This window comes from Oncorhynchus mykiss, chromosome 6, assembly GCF_013265735.2.
Source record: "Oncorhynchus mykiss isolate Arlee chromosome 6, USDA_OmykA_1.1, whole genome shotgun sequence".
Taxonomy (NCBI): Eukaryota; Metazoa; Chordata; class Actinopteri; order Salmoniformes; family Salmonidae; genus Oncorhynchus; species Oncorhynchus mykiss.
This window is the reverse complement of record NC_048570.1, coordinates 63,343,234-63,366,618: the sequence shown is the minus strand read 5'-3', so window position 1 is coordinate 63,366,618 and position 23,385 is coordinate 63,343,234. Positions and strand designations below refer to the sequence as shown.

Genomic DNA, 23,385 nt, shown 5'->3' with positions numbered 1-23,385 from the left:
ATCCAATATGCTGTAATAGAAATAAGACCACGCTCATTAAAAAATAATCATCCTCCCTCATCTTAAACGGCACTGACCACCACTGGGGTACACTGAGTTTACCAAACATTAGGAACACCACCCCCTTATGCCCTCAGAACAGATTAAATTGGGGAATGGACTCTACAAGGTGTCGAAAGCATTCCACAGGGATACTGGCCCATGTTGACTCCAATTTCCACAGTTGTGTCAAGTTGGCTGGATGTCCTTTGGATGGTGGACCATTCTTGATACACACAGGAAACTGTTGAGCGTGAAAAAAAACAGCAGCGTTGCAGTTCTTGACACAAACAGATGTGCCTGGCACCTACTACCATACCCTGTTCAAAGGCACTTAAATCTTTTGTTTTGCCCATTCACCCTCTGAATGGCACACATACATAATCCATGTCTCAACTATCTCAATGCTTAACATGTTTCCTCCCCTTCATCTAAACTGATTGAAGTGGATTTAGCAAGTGACATTGTTAAGGGATCATATATTTCACCAAGATTCACCTGGTCAGTCTGTCATGAAAAGAGCAGTTCTTCATGTTTTGTACACTAAGTGTATATTAACAGCCATCCCCCTATCCTTTTTAATGTGGTCAGTGTTGGCTCCACCCAGAGCACCCTACTTTGTATGAAAACCCACTTACAACCATCTTGAATGATGCCTGATTCAAATGCCCCCCACCCCCTTGAGGTGAAGGCACTGGATGGGGGTAGGGATGGGGGCAGCCACAAGTCAATAAACCCAATTTAATTAGTTCACTTTAGTGCGATAAACCAGCTGAGAGGAGATTACAATCATTCTGGCCAATGACTCAATACAAAACAAGAAGTTAGCCTAGCAGGGGCTAACTGGCTTCTGCTTGGGGCATCTAACATGTCCATCGGTCCGTCAGGCAATATCGTAATCTCCTTTTAATGGGTATCCCCCTCCCCCCACCACGGGATGGGATGACCCTGAGATCCACCGCACCGCCTCTCTTAAGGGAGCAGTGTCAAAAAAAGAACCACAGTGCTTGCTGCTGCTCTCTCAACACTAGTGACAGAATTCACACAAAGAAAGGATGAACACATTCTAGAATAGAAAACATTCTTCCCACTCCCAATCTGAGAATTTTTGACTGCTTGATCTGGAATTTTCTTCACACTCAGAATTGGAATGTTTTCATAAACATTCCCCAGAATGAGCTCTGCTAGATCGTATACAATAAACCACTGTTTGTTTGTCATCGAAGACTAATACCACTGAATTTGGCCGGATTATGTCACATGCTTAACGTCATTTGTGTGGATTACAGATGAGGAAACAGTGCACATGCGATCTGGCAGAAGAAATAAATACCAACCAATCCCTTCCATTGATTCCCTACTAGAATGATTGATTTTCTTATTTACTCTGATTAATTTACTTATTTACTTTGATTTTCTTTATTTTTCCTGCAGCAGTAAGGGTTTGATTTCATGATATGGTGGTTACTAAGACACTAAGTAAAAGGGTTTAGGAGAACAGCCAAACAAAAGGTAGTTGACACGGCTTTGTCATGGTCTTACCGTGACTACTGCAGTATAATACAGAACCACTCCATGTTTCCATAGGTTGAACTGAACTAAACCACTGAGGTATAAGGTAAAGTGAATATAGTATGGTGGTCACATCTGGATGGACGAATCGTGTTCTGTGTAATGGATGGATGGTAAATTAGATTATACGTCAATCTGGTTATCAACAGACAGGTGGGAAGGCTGAGATGTAGGCACCACAGAGAGCGTGACAGGGGTTCTGATGATTAGATGCACCCATCAACAGGAACTCCTCCCAGTGATATAGCTTACTATGCACCAGTAACTCCTGTTTTACAGTAGTATTGAACAATGACTAATAACAGAAGGAGATCATGCTTCATGCTACATATTTTCACGCTATTCATTTGAATTAGATGCAGAGATCAAAAAATGATGATAGCAATAATTATTCAGATTTCACAGGGTAGTATTACCAATTCTAACAAGTGGGTAATAATGACATGATGAGGAAGAAGGAAGTGGACTGTGTGAAAGGCAAATGTACTGGAATTAAAAATGCCACAAAGACAGAGACAAAATCGAGTCCACACAGTATTCATCAGACTAAAATATAATGTCTCTGACATATTTTGACACATTGTGTCTAGATAACAATGCCTTTATGACTCCGTTTCACCTGGTCTTTCATCTTTTCTGGATCTTTCTAGAGCATCACAGTAAATGTGTGATTTCTTCCTCTGAGAGGGATGTGCCACCACTAGTTCTCCAAAAACAGAGGCACAGATACAACTGGAATGTAGTGGAATTACAATATGTATCGGCATTGGCTAACAATCCCCCTGCCCAGAAAACACAAATACAACATATACCGGCATACAATCTTCCTCCCTGCCCACTACCACAGCCGTGGCAACATTGAGCACAAAGAGCGAGGCTTGAGCTGACTTCCGCAAACAGCTGCTGCTCACCCTAACTAAGCATGTCACACAGAGAGACTCCCACTCTCCTTGACAACAAAGCTAAAAAGCAAATTGTGCAGCCGGAGCACAAGCACAATGGCTGTGTGGTTCCTCTCTCTGTCCTCCTCTCCGCTGTCATTAGTTAAGACTGATACGGTAGACTGTACATACACAACGCTATCCTCCTCTCCTCTCCTCAGCATCACCCCTGTTCCCCGCGCGGTGAAATCCATACTCACCACATCTGTCTCTTAGGAGGGATGCAATTGTCTCTGTTGATGGCAGTCACCCCCATAGCCATCTGTATCACCGTTATGTATTTCTGGTACTTCATGTTGTCCACCACTACTAGGAATCCACACCACAAACCAGTTTATGGAAAACATGTAATTTCTATTCGCTGGCATCCGCCTGCACCGCGTCTTCCTTGTTCAGCATCAGAACGCCATTTCCAGCGCTGAAGGACTGACAGGGAAAACACTCCCCACGGAGCTCAACAAAAGGTACCATGCCGCTGCAACCCATGTCTGCAATGACACCCTAATCTCATTAGTGCTCAAGAATAGATGGCTTATCCATTCAATGTTAGTCAGGACCACAACATTGTTTTGTTGTTCGCCCTAGAGGCACTTTTCTTTGGGAAAAAAAACTCTAGCTAGCAAAATGCTGCAGCGGCACCCAAATGTCCGTGTGTGAGGTAGGAGAGAGTGTGCTGTGCGTGTGTTTAACGAGAAAGAGCAGGGAAGAGAGGCGTTAGAGAGAGGGAGGGAAAGGGAGGGAGGGAGGGAGAGTGAGTAAGTGCATGTAGAGCTGAGAGGGGTTCTTGTCCAATGAATAGATCTTGATATTTCATTTGGGTGCATTTTTTTTGTTTTCTCAGAACAAACACAGGGTTCATAATTAAACCCTATAAAAAGGGCTGTATAAAAACTTGATTAATGGGCTGATCCTTGGACTGCTCCCAGACCGGTAGTTGTTATACCTACTGAAAGGAAGGGGGAGGAGGAAGGACAGCAGAGAAGAAAGGTAGGCGGGAACAAGATACATATTTTTCTCCCACAACGTAATTACATTATATTATCAACATGTTGATCACATCAACTACACTATATTTAATTAAACATAAATCATTAAATATTTCTTCCTACCCTATATCTTGCATTTGGAGGTAACAAGGCAGTAAGTGAAACTGAAAAACGGGGTTTGCTTCATCTGTGACAGCTGTCTACCTACTGACCTTGTTGTTTTAATTTCAATCTTTTTAGTCAGCCAAACCCTGCTCCTACTGAGGTCTGAAAGGCATTCACCATTATCCCATCACTGGCTCAATTAAATAGAGTTCAACAACAAGGCTAATTGGGAAAGGGATTTGAGAGAGGAGAATGTAACATTCGTTTGAATACAGAAACGGTTTCTAAGTGGTTTATGAACACAATACTACGTTTTTGTTATTACTGTCCTAAACATAAGATTCTATATCGTTTTTCTGTCCTGACTCACAACGAGCAGGAGTCTCCCTTAACCAAAGATCCTTGACTGTCTGGTCCCAGATTACAGATGATTAGGAATCTAAAGTGGATTGAGTTAGATTAGCAAGCCTACTGCACACAGATTATTGTATACCGTTTCTGTTTCTCATCACACAGAAAAACAAACCATCTTCATAATGACAGTTCTTCTCTTTTTCCCGTACAGATATATTCACCTCTATTATTCTCTTCTGATACATCCCTGCTCAAGAGTCTTACATAAACATCTCATCTCATAAGAATCAGAGGTCAAACCAAGCGGTCAGCAGTCAAAGGCCAAAAGATCCCAGTATCTCTGGGAGGACCACTATTTTCACATTGATTCAATGTCCAATTCTAAGCAACAGTAAACATATCTACATTTTCAGATACAACAAGAGGTGGAAAACACTATACAGAACATTAGACTTAAAAGGCGTGTCCCTTTCCGGTCAGATGTGTGTAAGATACCGTTTCTCTCTCTGCAGCCCTGTGATCTCTGAGTTCATGATCCAAGCACTGGGACTGTTTCAGAACCGCTAGGCCTCATGGGAAGGACCATTAACCTTTAAAGGTTAAACAAGTCTCTGCGTCATCCTACAGCTCATTCATTTGAGCACAGCCACTGGACTGGATACACCAAAACATAAAAACAACATGATTGAATTTTACATACTGCAGTATTGGATATGAAATATTCAAAACGTCTTGTGAAACTGACGTCAGTGTGGTGCTAACAGTATATCTTCTTCCACTGTCCCTGTAGACATACCGGGCTCGAACCAGTGATCCTCTGCTTTGCAAAACACACGTGACCGCACTCCTTGACAACGTACACATATTTTGCCACATACTATACTAAGATGCTAACATGACATGTTGACAATAGAAGAATAAAACGTGCAGTTGCTTGGCTAATAACAAATTCAGGGCCAGTGAATGGCTGCCATTTTGTTTCCGTTGTATGTCTATGGGCTGTATTCTGGGAGTAAACAAAGTGCCTGTCCAATCACATTGAGGGATGGGGCAAGATGGCCTGTTTTAAATGGATGGTAGAGGTCTGTGTCTCAAATGGAAAATTTGGCCAGGGCACTAGACGTAACAGTTAGTAATCTTTCATTAAGCGCGAAGGGATTCTTAATGACTAAGCTGGGCCACAATCTCCTCTACCTCCTCTTAAAGCATGTCACTGCAGAGGAACATTACCGCCCATCAGCCTGGCTGGGAGAGGGAGGAGGGGTCTGATGCAAGGTAGGGTATATATCAGATGCCAATATGGATAGGCTATTGTGCAGAAAATATTCCTTCAATGGGTACAGGGTCAATGTACGGGGTCACAGGTTAGTCGTGGTAATTAAGGTAATATGTACATGTAGGTAGAGGTGAAGTGACTATGCATAGAGAATAAACAGAGAGTAGCAGCAGCGTAAAAATGGGGGGGGGGGGGGGGGTCAATGCAACTAGTTTGGGTAGCCATTTGATTAGCTGTTCAGGAGTCTTATGGCTTGGGGGTAGAAGCTGCTAAGAAGCCTTTTGGACCTAGACTTGGCACTCTGGTACCGCTTGTGGTGCGGTAGCAGAGAGAACAGTCTATGACTAGGTTGGCTTTGGCAATTTTTAGGGCCTTCCTCTGACACCACCTGGTATAGAGGTCCTGGATGGCAGGAAGCTTGGCCCCAGTAATGTACTTGGCCGTAAGCACTACCCTCTGTAGCACCTTGAGGTCGGATGCCAAGCAGTTGACATACCAGGCGGTGATGCAACCAGTCAGGATGTTCTCGATGGTGCAGCTGTAGAACTTTTTAAGGATCTGAGGACCCTATGCCAAATCTTTTCAGTATCCTGAGGGGCACTCTTCATGACTGTCTTGGTGTGTTTGGACCGTGATAGTTCATTGGTGATGTGGACAACAAGCAACTTGAAGCTCTCAACCTGCTCCACTACAGCCCTGTCGATGAGAATGGGGGCATGCTTGGCCCTCCTTTTACTGTAGTCAACAATCATCTCCTTTGTCTTGATCACGTTGAGGGAGAGGTCCCTGACCTCCTCCCTACAGGCCGTCTCATCGTTGCCGGTGATCAGGCCTACCACCGTCGTGTCGTCTGCAAACTTAATGATGGTTTGGAGTTGTGCCTGGCCAATACAGAGGGGACAGCTTAGTGATGAGCTTTGAGGGCACTATGGTGTTGAATGCGGAGCTGTAGTCAATGAATACCATTCTCACATAGGTGTTCCTTTTGTCCAGGTGGGAAAGGGCAGTTTAGGGTGCAATAGAGATTGCGTCATCTGTAGACCTGTTGGGGCAGCATGCAAATTGGAGTGGGTCTAGTGTTTCTGAGGTAATGGTGTTAATGTGAGCCATGACCAGCCTTTCAAATCACTTCATGGCTACAGACGTGAGTGCTACTGGTCGGAAGTCATTTAGGCAGGTTACCTTGGTGTTCTTGTGCACAGGGACTATGGTGATCCGCTTGAAACATGTTGGTATTACAGACTCGGTCAGGGACAGGTTGAAAATGTCAGTGAAGACACTTGCCAGTTGGTCGGCGCATGCTCGGAGTACACGTCGTGGTAATTTGTCTGGCCCTGGGACCTTGTGAATATTGACATGTTTAAAGGTCTTATTCACATCGGCTACGGAGAGCGTGATCACACAGTCATCCGGAGCAGCTGGTGCTCTTACGCATGCTTCAGTGTTGCTTGCCTTGAAGCGAGCATAGAAGTAATTTAGCTCATCTGGTAGGCTTGTGTCACTGGGAAGCTTGCGTCTGTGCTTCCCTTTGTAGTCCTTAATAGTTTGCAAGCCCTGCCACAACCGACAAGCATCGGAGCCAGTGTAGTACAATTCAATGTTAGTCCTGTATTAATGCTTTGCCTGTTTGATGGTTTGTCGGAGGGCATAGCAGGATTTCTTATAAGCTTCCGGGTTAGAATCCCGCTCCTTGAAAGCGGCAGCTCTACCCTTTAGCTCTGTGCGGAAGTTGCGTGTAATCCATTGCTTCTGGAATGAGTATGTACGTACAGTCACTATGGGACGTCATTGATGAAGCCAGTGACTGATATGGTGTACTCCTCATTGTCATCGGAAGAATCACGGAATATATCCCAGTCTGTGCTAGCAAAACAATCCTGTAGCTTAGCATCCGTGTCATCTGACCACTTCCATATTGAGGGAGTCACTGGTACTTCCTCCTTTAGTTTTTGCTTGTAAGCAGGAATCAGGAGGATAGAATTATGGTCAGATTTGCCAAATGGAGGGTGAGGGAGATGTCACACCCTGACCATAGTTTGCTTTGTATGTTTCTATGTTTTGGTTGGTCAGGGTGTGAGCTGGGTGGGCATTCTATGTTACATGTCTAGTTTGTCTAGTTCTATGTTTGGCCTGATATGGTTCTCAATCAGAGGCAAGTGTTCGTCATTGTCTCTGATTGGGAACCATATTTAGGTAGCCTGTTTGGTGTTGGGTTTTGTGGGTGATTGTCTATGTTAGTGGCTTGTGTCAGCACAGGTCTAATTTGTAGCTTCACGGTCGTCATTTGTTTATTATTTTGTATGCAGTGTCAGTACTTTCTTTAATTAAACATTCAACATGAACACATATCACGCCACATTTTGGCCCTCCGATCCTTCTCGCCTCTCCTCTTCAGATGAAGAGGAGGACGAACGTGACAGGAGAGCTTTGTATGCGTCTCTCTGTGTGGAGTAAAGGTGTTCTAGAGTTTTTATCCTCTGGTTGCACATGTAACATGCTGGTAGAAATAAGGTCGAACGGATTCAAGTTTCCTTGCATTAATGTCTCTAGGAGCGTCACCTCTGGATGAGCATGTTCTTGTTTGCTTATGGCCTTATACAGCTTGTTGAGTGCGGTCTTAGTGCCAGCATTGGTTTGTGGACAGCCATTGGTAAATAGACAGCCACAAAAAATATAGAGGAAAACTCTAGGTTAATAGTGTGGTCTACAGCTTATCATGAGATACTTTACCTCAGGCGAGCAAAACCTTGAGAGTTCATTAATATTAGATTTTGTGCACCAGCTGTTACCGGAGGGAGCTGTTCTATTTTGACAATGCATGACAAACCCAGCCAGTTGTACGTTATCCATGTCGTCGTTCAGCCACGACTCGGTGAAACACAAGATATTACAGTTATTACATCAATAGCCTAACGAACTCAGCCTATAGGCTATAAGATTGCAAGAAGAACATCTGAGACCCTACTGTATGGATTTAACCAGCCAGGAAACCACAACATCATTAAATGTAATAAATAAATGAAAAGCACTAGAACAACAGTTCATGCCAGGATGTACAAGCTGGCGAGCAGCTGGTGAGGAAGGTCAAAATGAAACTGCTATTGTCAGCACCACTTTCTGTTTTTGGAAGAACAGAGGGGTGTCCTACTGAAATAACTGTCCACAGCCAAAATCTCACTTTCTGACTTCCTGTCTCCTTAGGCTTATTTCAGACAGAATGGAACTTCAGGGAATGGAACTGTTAATACATGACCAACATATATACAGGTGTGCTATCTTAATTTGACCATGCTTCTCTCAGCAGGAAAATAATCCTGCAGAAATATAAATGTGAATTATTATCTACATACATTGTTCATAAGGAAATCAAGTCCAATGTTTCCCCTATATGCATTTATCTATTGCTAATTCTTGGCCACCAAAAATTTAGATTTTTTTTTCTTTTGAATTATCATATTTTCTTACTTCGGAATGGTAAAATATTTTCAGTGTAAACTTAAAAGACTAAAACCAAATATAAAGTATGTAGAAAATATAATGCAATGTATTATTTAATAATATGAGCAATGTATTATTTAATAATATAATCTTTAAAAACTAACAATCACCAAAATAAAAACTAGACAGTCAGGGAGAATATATATATTTTTTGTTATAGCCTAATGTTTGATGTGTGCAGGAAAATTCTCTGCGACAACACATTGATCAAATTAAAATAGCAGATCTGTACACACACAAACAGAAAAATGCACACAAACAACACCCACACACACACACACACACACTGTGGAAGGTTTGAGGTTGTCGAGTGCAGCACCATAACAGGAGAATGACCTGGGTTGCAACCATGTAGAAGACAGAGAGGACAACGTCAAGGGAAGTGCAAGGTGATGCACAAGTCGACCCACAGCAGATTCTTTCTCCGCTGCTCCCCACCCTGCCCAGCACACCTACACCTCCCAGTCACAGGTGACAGAGCCCAGCCTCCACTAACTCAGATAAACACAGGCAGTCTGCCTGCCCACTGACCACATGCCACCAGGATCAGGCAGAGAGGGCACACAATCAATAAGTTTCTGTAGCTTTAAAGTAGTCACACTTCAACATAATTGCAGTTGTGGAGTGGAATTGAAGAATATTGGATTAGTTTAAGATTGAGATTTCCACTAGGGGCAGCACCCATCTAATGTGTTGATTATCCCTCGCCATAAATGACACTATCCACTGGCCCTAGACCATGATTAATCACATGACCCACTGCAGCAAGATTACATCTGTAGCCTTGAACTACAGTCTCTCACACTCTACCAGTCTCTCTCTCGCTCAAACACATAATAGAGAAACACTTACACTGTAAACATAACACACACACACAATAACTCACACAAAGGGAGACATGGACATAAACAGCCACACAAGCAGAGTAGCCGTTATCACATTAACTGTGTGTGGCACGTTCTGCAGTCAGGCAGTGCAGGGCAGACAGACAGTCTAAGCCTCCAGCTGCTTGATGTCACTGCAGTCATGGAGGATCGCTGTAACTCAACACTCCACTGCAGTGCTGCTTTCATTCCCCACACACACACACACACACACACACACACACACACACACACACACACACACACACACACACACACACACACACACACACACACGTTCCCCTGCAATGCCTCGCATCAGGAAGCCTGCACGGCCCTCCATCTCCTCTCTATTCAGAGATGGGGCTGCTGACACGCAATTTACCATTTGCATACCGTACATGCTATTTGTCTCACATGCCAGAGTATAATGAAGTGAACATGAGGCACTGGTAGCATGGAAGTTGCATACAGAGGACGTGTGGAGCATATTCATTTTAACATTACATGGGGCTGTCAGGTAATGTAATATGTATACAAATGTAACAGAACAGTGTTTGCGAAGTGCCCACTACTTCCGCCTGTCCTCCTCAGCCTCTTCCCTCCTCTGCTCGCTACTGTTTTTCTGTGTTTGTGGTCTGACTGTGTCTTGGTTTTTTGCAGGCGGAAAGGCAGTGAGAGGACTGTGTGTGTATGTGTGTGTGTGGCAGAGGAGGCTGGTGGGAGGCTCATTGTAACGGCTAGAATACAATGAACGGAACGGTATCAAACATATGGAAACCACAAGTTTGACTCCACTCCAATTATTCCATTCCAGCCATTACCATGAACCCATCCTCCTATAGCTCCTCCTACCAACCTCCATTGGTGTGTGCGCGTGCGTGCGGCTGGTCCCGGAGGAGGCCTGGTGGAGAGGGGCCAGAAGGACGGTGAGGCAGGCAGGCCTAGCTAGGAGGAGGGACTACGGCTTAGCTGAGGATGAGGCACTGGCCTGGCTGTGATTTATGGCTCCAGCTTCAGGGGAGAAGCAGGAAGTTGAGAGGAAAAAGGCCTCTCCGTGTGAGGAGGGATGCCAGGTGGAGTGGGCAGCCAGGCAGGAGGCTGTGTCGCAGTGCTCCGGGTGTAGACTGCAGGCAGCAGGTAGGAGACAGCAGGAGGCTGGGGAAACTGGCTCACAGCGTGGATCCAGTCAGCAGGGCAGTGAAGCAGGACTCGACATCTGCCCTCTCCTCCTCGGTCATCTGTTTTTTAAGAAGCTGTCTGGTTCAGACTTTTCCCCCTAAGTGCATCACAGCACAAATATGCTGAGTCAATGATGAACAGGGGAGCATGCACACACACCGGAGCATCCACTCTCCTGTCAGAAAGATACACTTAACAGGTAACTACACTACACTACCATACCAGTAGTTTATCTATAGCGCAGCAATACAAAATAAAGATATTGCCAGCCAGAGGTCAATCACAGGTTTCTTATAGCAAGTAAAACCCCTATTTTAGAACCCATGTGCCAAAGGCAAGCTGTTACCAACTGCCTAAGATGGAACCGTATCCCTTGTCAAAGACCAATAGGTCAGGAAACTTGAAGCAAAATCACAAAGGGGAGAAAAATCTATCCATAACCCACTGGGTAAGACTGTAAAAATCCCATAAAAGCTAAGACTGCTAGCTTCTCATTAGAAGTCTGTGTAGCTCCTAAGAGCCCCATGAAATGCCTCAGCAGATCAGGTGGAAACACACTGCAGTGAAAGTAATTGCTAAAACAGGTTTTGGGAAAGGTCTCTGAGCTTAGGAGAAAACACTCTCTGAAATACTGTACAGTTCAAAAATAATCAGTATGGCATGAGTGACTTATGTCAGATCACATTCTCAACCAATGAGAGGGAGCTGTTGATCTGACTGTTTTTCCATGGAGATCCGACAGGAAGCTGTGAGGATGCTGGCTCAATGCTTCACACATAAACAAGGTTTCAAATGAATGTGAACATTCACATTGAATTATAAAAATGACACCAAATGGCCAGGGGGAAATATGCTAAAAGCAATCTTTAAAGCAAATACAGAAACAATATTAATATAGGCTTAATATATGTATTAAAAAAAAACTCCCACAACTGTGATGTTTACAGTGTCGTGCCCATGTGACCAATCACTCCGTATCAGTCAGCCCCTGTCAGTCAGTAAAGAGTGAGGACAGATAACAAGAATGTGAAAGTGGTTCTCTGCAGACAGAGTGGAGGAACAGGGTTACAGTGGAGGGAGGCACATTGAGACTTCTTCCTGAGAGCAAGTGAGTGGCATCCCTGAGTGGGCCCAGTAGAGCTGGGGGATAAATGTCTCAGCGGGAGCTCTCAACTGTCCACGTGAAAGAGGGGGAGAGAAGGTAGTAATCACTGCAGACCAGAGTCTGGCCCAGCTACAATCACCGCTACTGTCACTCACCCTGACGCCAGGCAACTGGATAGCTAGCTGGGTCTGTTATTGACCACCGTTTCTGATGCAACACCAGTCAGTCACACAAATACGCTACACATCTTTTAGCTAGGTCTAGCACTCACAGTCAGTCATGTGCTGTTTATGGCACAATGCTCCAATAAGTCTGAAGCCTTCAGGTTAAATTATCAGACGGCTTCCCTCTGGAAGGCTGAAGGGTGTGTGCGTGTGGTCTTGTTCTTCTATCTTCAGGGTTAGGTTAAGGGTGAGAATTAGGTTAGAATTAGGGTTAGGGGTTAGGTTTCAGGATTAGGAAAATAAATGTTAGGTCCCCACGAGGACTGAAAAACAAGTGTGTGTGTGTGTGTGTGCGCGCGCTCGCCTAGACTTCATGTAATGGCTGTAATTCTTACATAACTGCAAAAATAGTTCAACGAGTGCATTTAAACCTGGCACCGCTCCCTCCCACACCCGCCTTCACCCCCTACTGAGCACTAAGGCATCGCCGTACTCACCTCTAGCCAGAGGCTTATGAGAGGTGGGCCCATGCATGCAATAACTACTAAGCACACAAACATTGACAGATTTGATATGAGCACAGCTAAAGAGAGAGAAGTCACAATACATTTTCCCACATTGACATTGGTTTTAAGGTCTCTGGGGACCAGCCAGGTCTCACTCTCTAAATAAACACATTTATGCAGATATATTCACACCCACATGCTCATGCTGAGTAAGTGGGAAAGACGGAATATCCTTGATATCCCTTTGCTTTTTTCCTGTGTTTACCTCTCCTCTCCGTGCTGTGGGCTGAACGTGTGCCAGGCCAGGCAGGACTTGTCAGAGACAGAGGGCTGGGAGCAAGGGGTGTGGTTCTGCTGCACTGGGCAGATCTGATCTACAGGGCCAGAGTCAAGGTCAAACCCAGTGCTCCCAGCCAGAGGCAGAGGAAACCTGAACCAGCACCGCAACGGAAGAGAGCACCTCTCCCCTCACTGCACTGCCTGTCTGCTGGAGGTGTGTGTGTGGGGGGAGAGAAGGGTGTTGGAGCCGTCTCTCCTCCTCAACCATGGGCGTCCGTAAAGATCAGAAGCCAGGGAAACAGGAGACAGTCTGGATGGGCTTGGCTGGGGCTTCTGTATGCTGATACGTTCTGCATCATTAACACTGTCCCGGCATAGTGAAGAGCACACTGAACACTATCCACACGGCAAAGGAAGGACTCAGCAATAACAAACCTACAGCCCTGAGCCCTTGTAACGTACACCACACACAGTTACCATGGTAGCGAAATGTAATTAAGCAATTAAAAGCTTTCTAGACTCTCTCACTCAAGACAGAACTAAGCCTATTACATAATGTAATAGCATCACAGCGTAGAGTAATAGCATAATTCAGTGTACAAAATGTAAGCCACGATATTACCGCTCTACAGACTTTCCCATTTATGTGGTTCCATCTATATAGTTGATTAAAGCTCTGGGGGTGTCTCTGGGCGAGAGGCACCTTTAGAGTTGAACTACACCGACCAAAAAATGTGCTTAATACGTTGAGCGGATCCAAGGGAGGTGTGTGGAGTTAATCAAGGAGATAGAGAAGATAAGTCAATGGATGGAATGAAGCATTGAACTAAAACATCCCTGGCAGGTTGAAGTGAAATAACACAATAAAGGCAAGTTGAAATTAAAAGCCTGAAACTAAATGAATGATATAGTGCTGCTAAATTATCGTTTCAGTGAGCTAGCCTATGTATTGCGGAAAAGCCTCCTCCATCTGCTGCTGTTGTGAGCTGAAGACACAGCCCAGGGGAGGGAGCCTCAGAGCTGTCAGTCATCTATCCATATGTTATCTGACCTTTCACATATAGCGCCTAGACAGGACCTAGCATCCGCCATTAACCAGGGTTCACAACACATAGAACCCTACTGGAGGGCAACAGATTCTTCATCCTCACCCCTTAATCAAGGTCTTTTCATTAACAAGATTTAAAAGCTTTGACGGACAGGTCACTGATCCAATCATAAATGTCCCTGATCTGAGTCATTTGCACTCAGCTCTGAAACCAGGTCCCACAGAGACAGGCCACTGTCCCAAAGTACAGACCTATTTAGCCTAATGGTGCTTTAAAAAACCCTATCAGCTTGTTCCCTTCTCTAACACAATAACGAGGGTTAACAGTTTACTTTTCACGCTAGAATTTCAACTGCTACAGTTCCCTGATGTCAGCCTGAGTCCTACCTTCAGTTGTTGCTAAAAACAGCCATCAAAAGAGTTCCATTCAAACTTAGCTAGAGGAATGACTGGGCATAATGGGTGGTGGTGTGATGCGTGTCTGACAGACAGTGGGTTTAGCAGCAGAATCCATCCTGTGCTCTCTGCAGTAAGTAGGTCCTCAGAAACTCAAGCATGGCAGTACTGGGTCAGGGGACCTCCACAGGGCCCTGGCTGACTAAGGAGGATCCGCCAGGCGTAGAAACATACGGTGATGCATAATGGAACCAGGACAAGTGTACTTGTGGTGACAACTCTTGGAAAAAAGGGTTGCAAAATGGTTCTTTGGCTGTCCCCATAGGAGAACCCTTTTTGGTTCCAGGTAGAACCCCTTTTGGTTTCATGTAGAACCCTCTGTGGAAAGGTTTCTAGATGGAACACAAAAGGATTCTAACTGCAACCAAAAAGGGTTATTCAAAGGGTTCTCCTATAGGGACAGCTGAAGAACCCTTTTAGGGTATAGAAGCTTTTAAACTCACATTTGGGCACTTGGCTGGCAAATTGCCTTAAAAATTATATAAATATTATGCTATTAACATTTATAACCCCACTGCACCTGGCTGTGACTGAAATATGACTTGGACATGATGTATATAGCTATTATCTAGAAAAATAACTACATGTTTTTATCTAGCACGGCAATACCACTGTCTTCGTTCTGAGAGGGCATGTCATGAAACTGTGCCATCAGTGAGCAGCTCCTTAATACAAAAAACTTTGATCCGATGCATGAGCCCATGAACTCATTCAGCAAAGTCAGTTCAGAAATATTGTGTATAAAAATATGCTGTATAGAGTTGACGATACAATACATCTGAATAGTGCTACAGTTATCTAGGTTTTGTGAGGTGAAACCAAGGAAGACATACAGTATAAACACTTCACACCCAACTAATGACCAAGGGGACATGAAAAAGGACTATTTCTGAAACTGAGATGCTACATTGCTCCTGTGGTGACAGGAACCTAAACAGTGGTGTTGTATGGAATGCAGAACGAAGTGTGATTCAGTATAACTACCAGGGTCCAGACAGCAGCCTTGTCAGCCACAAGCTCAGGGGATGTGTAAATGAAGAGAACAGTGAGTCTGTGTTTAGACACGGCATCCTGTGTTGTTAATAGAGAGGAGGAGGAACAGGCCTCAGCATTAGGCTACACTACAGGTGGAGTGAAACCAGACTCCCCAATTACATCCTACACACTTCAGCCAAGTCTGTTGTTTATGCTGTGAGTGTTATTTTACTGTATGTACGTTATGGACATAAGAGCACCTTAACTTCTCAACGGTCTTATATCATCGAAGACCACAACAAGTTACCCATAAACGTACCTTGACAATAGAGGATCATGAACCATACAAATATACAACTTATTTCATGTCTCCTCTTATGATACAATTACTGCCCTTATGTTTTTGTGAGTGTCTGTGTGGGTGTCTATGTATGTGTCCCTGCCTGCCTTCAACTTCCTGTCCTTATTACACAGTCCTTTAAATCAGGGGGCACGTGTTGTGTAGAGGCTACCTTGTCCACTCTGACCCCACTGTCAGACTCTCCTCACAAACTCCTCCACAGCCCCTTAACGGTCGGGGAAGCATGAAAACGGGACCTGCTTGCCAGGGATCCTCACATGGCCCAAAAATCACCCTGAGAAATGGCACAGTGTGCACAAGGCCTGACACAGAGTCCAGACTCCCGTGGTGAGATAACAGCAGCTACAGCCTCTCTGCTGCTAACATTCTGGGGCAGCTGCCTTCTCGCATTCTAGTTCCCATCTAAATAAGATATAAATAGAGCAAAAAAATCACCAACATCAACAATAACATAGTGGCAAATGTGCTACATAAATTCAAGGGGTTTGCGATAGCATCTTAAGTGCTTTGCAAAAGCATCAGCTGATATTGCACCAATTAGATGCATCACTACTTGAATATGGCGGTCTATTGAATCAATCAGGTTCTACACACACATTCTCTGTTGGCTGCCGTGCGCAAGCTTAAGCTGGTGTTCCTGGTGGCATGCTATTGCTGTAACATGCGTTACTCACCATGCATGTCTGTTTTCTGCTTTCCCACCCCCCACCCCAGCCTCCACCTGTTTGGGCTCTGCTTTGGGACAGAGGGATTTGTACAGCGTATCTTGTTCACTGCCTGTTATTATAATTATCTTATCATGCATGCTCTGACAGTGAGCTACCGCGAAGGAGCAGAGCCTAACGCCAAGACTAAGGTATTGTATGTATTGTAAATAATTTTCTAATAAATGTAAAAATGAAATATGTGGCGAGAGGGAAAAAACACATGGGAAAAGTAATAGTATTTTGTGTTGAAAAACTAGAAACATTTCTATTCTTCAGTGTTATTCTCTTCTACTGTATATTCAAAATATATGGTCTGACAATATAGTGTCTGACAATATAGTGTCTGACAATATAGTGTCTGACAATGTATGGTCTGACAATATGGTCTGACAATATAGTCTCTGACAATATAGTGTCTGACAATATAGTGTCTGACAATATAGTGTCTGACAATATAGTGTCTGACAATGTATGGTCTGACAATGTATGGTCTGACAATATGGTCTGACAATATAGTGTCTGACAATATAGTGTCTGACAATAGTGTCTGACAATATAGTGTCTGACAATATAGTGTCTGACAATATGGTCTGACAATATGGTCTGACAATATGGTCTGACAATATGGTCTGACAATATAGTCTGACAATGTATGGTCTGACAATATAGTGTCTGACAATGTATGGTCTGACAATATAGTCTGACAATATGGTCTGACAATATATGGTCTGACAATATGGTCTGACAATATGGTCTGACAATATGGTCTGACAATATGGTCTGACAATATGGTCTGACAATGTATGGTCTGACAATGTATGGTCTGACAATGTATGGTCTGACAATGTATGGTCTGACAATATGGTCTGACAATATAGTCTCTGACAATATAGTCTCTGACAATATAGTGTCTGAAAATATGGTCTGACAATGTATGGTCTGACAATATGGTCTGACAATATGGTCTGACAATATGGTCTGACAATGTATGGTCTGACAATATGGTCTGACAATATAGTCTCTGACAATATAGTCTCTGACAATATAGTCTCTGACAATATAGTGTCTGACAATATGGTCTGACAATATAGTCTCTGACAATACGGTCTGACAATACGGTCTGACAAAACGGTCTGACAATACGGTCTGACAATACGGTCTGACAATACGGTCTGACAATACGGTCTGACAATATAGTGTCTGACAATATAGTGTCTGACAATATGGTCTGACAATATGGTCTGACAATATGGTCTGACAATATGGTCTGACAATACGGTCTGACAATATAGTGTCTGACAATATAGTGTCTGACAATATAGTGTCTGACAATATAGTGTCTGACAATGTATGGTCTGACAATATGGTCTGACGTATATTCCGTCGCTGTCGGATGAAAACCGTGTAACTCCATTTTTTACCATTTGAATATTTTTTACATGTATTGACAGCAGTAACCCCTCAATGTACTCTGAACATTCCATGACTTTAGGACAAAGAAAATGTATTCAAATAGGTTGTGAAGTTATATAATTGTATGTTTGTTAATGGGAAAAAGTTCCATTTCCTGAGAAGTTTCTGACAATGACTTTTCCCTTCTGTATGGAGGCACTTTGTAATTTATTAGCAATGCTCTGTGTTAGTGCTCTTCTCTACATTTGGAAATGTAAAAATAGGACTTCTATTTTGGGACTGATGGTTCTGGCCTGACAAAATAGCTTATACAGAAAGGAAAGCAGGTGAATGAGATGACACTCCAAAGGTGGACGGAGCTGAAAGAACACCATCCTGCGGTGGCCTAAATCCCAGAATACCTGCAATAAAACACACTCCTTTAATGTTTTGTGTCTGGCTCAGAGTGAAAAGAGAGACTTGAGAGAAGATTTTCAAGAAAGGAACCTTTTCATAGCCTATCCATTGGAAATGTACAAACCTATAGGTATACCTTGTTACCATCCTCCTACCATGTTATTGCCACTTTATTATAGACTGTTGTGTAGAGTGCTGACTTGGAATCAAAGAGCCATTCATAAGAAAAAGCATAGAAAACCAGAAGCTGACCGACACCATGAATGTATGTATACAGTCAGACTAAGTGCTGTACATTCTAATGCTGTTAGACTATAGAATGTACAGTAAAGACGAAGAGAGAACACTGGCTGGCCATCTCATGATGTCTTAAAGTAGTCGTTTCACCCTGTTTATCCTCCTTGGTCCACATTTATACCTCTGTCCATCGCCTTGACCCTGCCTTAACTGGCCTTCACAGCCAATCACCATGGAATCCTCATTACCACTACCGTTTCTCCATCTCACATTTCATCATGACATCTCATTATGTTGATCATTATTTATCTGTTCCAGTGAATCCACAACTGATGACAGAGCAACTGTTATTTTTTCAGATAAAAAATATATAATTCTGGTGCAGGCTCTGGAATTCTGCTTTGAATCACGCTGTGAGAGAAGGTGTCTAAAACTCCCAGATAACAGAACTATTGTTTAACTCCCATCAGTATCGTACCCAACTCACACCAGAAAACACTTTTATACTTAAAACATTGTGCACAGAAAGCATCATTGTGTTCCTAAATAAGAAAGCAGCAGACTTGCTGACTTTTCACATTATGGCTGAAACAGAATGCTATACCAACAAAGCGTGCTTACAGCTGTAATCGAAAATAAACCTCATGAATAAACATGTATATTTTAAAGAAATGCTTCTAACCCGAACTGTATTGCTCATCACCAGGTGAGATATTTTAAAGACAACGCTAGAAACAAGACCTAAAAAGCAGCTCTAGAATGTTCTGTTGTACTATTCTATTTCAAGCCAGTTGAGGTGCTTTGATTGGTAACGCTCATGTTCTGCTCAGATGCACATATTTTCACATCCACATTCCACTGCACCATCCAAAGGAGATGTTGGGGTTTGTGTGACAAAATACTCTGGCCTTACTGTTGTCATGGAGGGACTCAAACACAGAAAGGTTATGTGCTTATAGATTTTGACTGTTGGTTAGCAGCATACTTGCCATAGTACTTAAACACTGTAAATGAGTGAGAATTTTCTATCCAATACAAGAGGTCTCTTGTCCACTTTTTGTTTTTTAGGTGGTGGATCCGTTTTAAAATTGCGGATAGATAATTGCTTCCATCAATGTAATTCCATGATGACATCACGGTGATGGTTGATGTCATCATGGAGGAGTGGAAGAGGACTCTAGTGGCAACCTGTGAAGCTCTGGTGAACTCCATGCCCAAGAGGGTTAAGGCAGTGCTGGAAAATGATGGTGGCCACACAAAATATTGACACTTTGGGCCCAATTTGGACATTTTCACTTAGGGGTGTACTCACTTTTGTTGCCAGTGGTTTAGACATTAATGGCTGTGTGTTGAGTTATTTTTACACTGTTATACAAGTTGTACACTCACTACTTTACATTGTAACAAAAGTGTAATTTCTTCAGTGTTGTCACATGAAAAGATATACTCAAATATTTACAAAAATGTGTGGTGTACTTACTTTGTGATATACTATACATATATATATATATATACGAACACATCTTAGATCTGAATGAATAAAATATTTTTATTAAATACTTTTTTCTTTACATAGTTGAATGTGCTGACAACATAATCACACAAAAATTATCAATGGAAATCAAATGTATCAAACCATGGAGGTCTGGATTTGGAGTCACACTCAAAATTAAAGTGGAAAACCACACTACAGGCTGATCCAACATTGATGTAATGTCCTTAAAACACATCAAAATGAGGCTCAATAGTGTGCGTGGCCTCCACGTGCCTGTGTGACCTCCCTACAACGCCTGGGCATGCCCCTGATGAGGTGGCGGATGGTCTCCTGAGGGATCTCCTCCAAGACCTGGACTAAAGCATCCGACAACTCCTGGACAGTCTGTGGTGCAACGTGGCGTTGGTGGATGGAGCGAGACATGATGTCCCAGATGTGCTCAATTGGATTTAGGTCTGGGGAACGGGCGGGCCAGTCCATAGCATCAATGCCTTCCTCTTGCAGGAACTGCTGACACACTCCAGCCACATGAGGGCTAGCATTGTCTTGCATTAGGAGGAACCCAGGGCCAACCGCACCAGCATATGGTCTCACAAGGGGTCTGAGGATCTCATCTCCGTACCTAATGGCAGTCAGGCTACCTCAGGCGAGCACATGGAGGGCTGTGCGGCCCCCCCAAAGAAATGCCCCCCCCACACCATGACTGACCCACCGCCAAACCGGTCATGCTGGAGGATGTTGCAGGCAGCAGAACGTTCTCCACGACGTCTCCAGACTGTCACGTCTGTCACATGTGCTCAGTGTGAACCTGCTTTCATCTGTGAAGAGCACAAGGCGCCAGTGGCGAATTTGCCAATCTTGGTGTTCTCTGGCAAATGCCAAACGTCCTGCATGGTGTTGGGCTGTAAGCACAACCCCCACCTGTGGACGTCGAGCCCTCATACCACCCTCATGGAGTCTGTTTCTGACCGTTTGAGCAGACACATGCACATTTGTGGCCTGCTGGAGGTCATTTTGCAGGGCTCTGGCAGTGCTCCTCCTGCTCCTCCTTGCACAAAGGCGGAGGTAGTGGTCTTGCTGCTGGGTTGTTACCTTCCTACGGCCTCCTCCATGTCTCCTGATGTACTGGCCTGTCTCCTGGTAGCGCCTCCATGCTCTGGACACTACGCTGACAGACACAGCAAACCTTCTTGCCACAGCTCGCATTGATGTGCCATCCAAGATGAGCTGCACTACCTGAGCCACTTGTGTGGGTTGTAGACTCCGTCTCATGCTACCACTAGAGTGAAAGCACAGCCAGCATTCAAAAGTGACCAAAACATCAGCCAGGAAGCATAGGAACTGAGAAGTGGTCTGTAGTCACCACTTGCAGAACCACTCCTTTATTGGGGGTGTCTTGCTAATTTTCCTATAATTTCCACCTGTTGTCTATTCCATTTGCAGAACAGCATGTGAAATTTATTGTCAATCAGTGTGGCTTCCTAAGTGGACAGTTTGATTTCACAGAAGTGTGATTGACTTGGAGTTACATTGTGTTGTTTAAGTGTTCCCTTTATTTTTTTGAGCAGTATATATATAAATATATATATATATATATATATATATATATATATATATATATATATATATATATATATATATATATATATACACAGTGCCTTGCGAAAGTATTCGGCCCCCTTGAACTTAGCGACCTTTTTGCCACATTTCAGGCTTCAAACATAAAGATATAAAACTGTATTTTTTTGTGAAGAATCAACAAGTGGGACACAATCATGAAGTGGAACGACATTTATTGGATATTTCAAACTTTTTTAACAAATCAAAAACTGAAAAATTGGCAGTGCAAAATGATTCAGCCCCTTTACTTTCAGTGCAGCAAACTCTCTCCAGAAGTTCAGTGAGGATCTCTGAATGATCCAATGTTGACCTAAATGACTAATGATGATAAATACAATCCATCTGTGTGTAATCAAGTCTCCGTATAAATGCACCTGCACTGTGATAGTCTCAGAGGTCCGTTAAAAGCGCAGAGAGCATCATGAAGAACAAGGAACACACCAGGCAGGTCCGAGATACTGTTGTGAAGAAGTTTAAAGCCGGATTTGGATACAAAAAGATTTCCCAAGCTTTAAACATCCCAAGGAGCACTGTGCAAGCGATAATATTGAAATGGAAGGAGTATCAGACCACTGCAAATCTACCAAGACCTGGCCGTCCCTCTAAACTTTCAGCTCATACAAGGAGAAGACTGATCAGAGATACAGCCAAGAGGCCCATGATCACTCTGGATGAACTGCAGAGATCTACAGCTGAGGTGGGAGACTCTGTCCATAGGACAACAATCAGTCGTATATTGCACAAATCTGGCCTTTATGGAAGAGTGGCAAGAAGAAAGCCATTTCTTAAAGATATCCATAAAAAGTGTAGTTTAAAGTTTGCCACAAGCCACCTGGGAAACACATACTTTCGCAAGGCACTGTATATATACAGTTGAAGTCTGAAGTTTACATACACTTAGGTTGGAGTCATTAAAACTCGTTTTTCAACCACTCCACAAATTTCTTGTTAACAAACTATAGTTTTGGCAAGTCGGTTAGGGCATCTACTTCGTGCATGACACAAGTAATTTTTCCAATAATTGTTTACAGACAGATTTTTTTCACTTATAATTCACTTTATCACAATTCCAGTGGATCAGACGTTTACATACACTAAGTTGACTGTGCCTTTAAACAGCTTGGAAAATTCCAGAAAATTATGTCATGGCTTTAGAAGCTTCTGATAGGCTAATTGACATCCTTTGAGTCAATTGGAAGTGTACTGTGAATGCATTTCAAGGCCTACCTTTTATTTCTAAGCCTCTTTGCTTGACATCATGTGAAAATCAAAGGAAATCAGCCAAGACCTCAGAAAATAAATTGGAGACCTCCACAAGTCTGGTTCATCCTTGGGCGCAATTTCCAAATGCCTATAGGTACCACGTTCATCTGTACAAACAATAGTACGCATGTATAAACCCCATGGGACCACGTAGCCGTCACACCATTCAGGAATGGTGCAAAAAGTGGTGCGAAAAGTGCAAGTCAATCCCAGAACAACAGCAAAGGACCTTGTGAAAAGGACCTTGTGATCGCTTTCTGGAATTTTCCAAGCTGTTTAAAGGCACAGTCAACTTGGTGTTTGTAAACTTCTGAGCCACTGGAATTGTGATACAGTGAATTATAAGTGAAATAATCTGTCTGTAAACAATTGTTGGAAAAATGACTTGTGTCATGCAGAAAGTAGATTTCCTAACCAACTTGCCAAAACTATAGTTTTTAACAAGAAATGTGTGGAGTGGTTGAAAAACGAGTTTTAATGACTCCAACCTAAGTGTATATAAACTTCCGACTTCAACTGTACCACTTGGATCCTGTTTCAGTAA

General features: G+C 43.3%; 1 protein-coding gene across 13 annotated transcripts in view; it reads right to left on the bottom strand.

Moving 5' to 3' along the window:
* LOC100750227 (tight junction protein ZO-1) overlaps positions 1-23,385 on the bottom strand; it is a 189,318-nt gene that overhangs the window by 161,228 nt on the left and 4,705 nt on the right. The window contains exon 1 of one of the 13 annotated variants that reach the window (XM_021607172.2): positions 2,753-3,227. The exons of the other annotated variants lie outside the window; for them this stretch is intronic. Coding sequence (XP_021462847.2) covers positions 2,753-2,847 — 95 coding nt within the window. The 5' untranslated portion in view covers positions 2,848-3,227. Of the gene's footprint in view, positions 1-2,752; positions 3,228-23,385 lie in introns of those variants that run through there. 13 annotated transcript variants of the gene reach the window in all.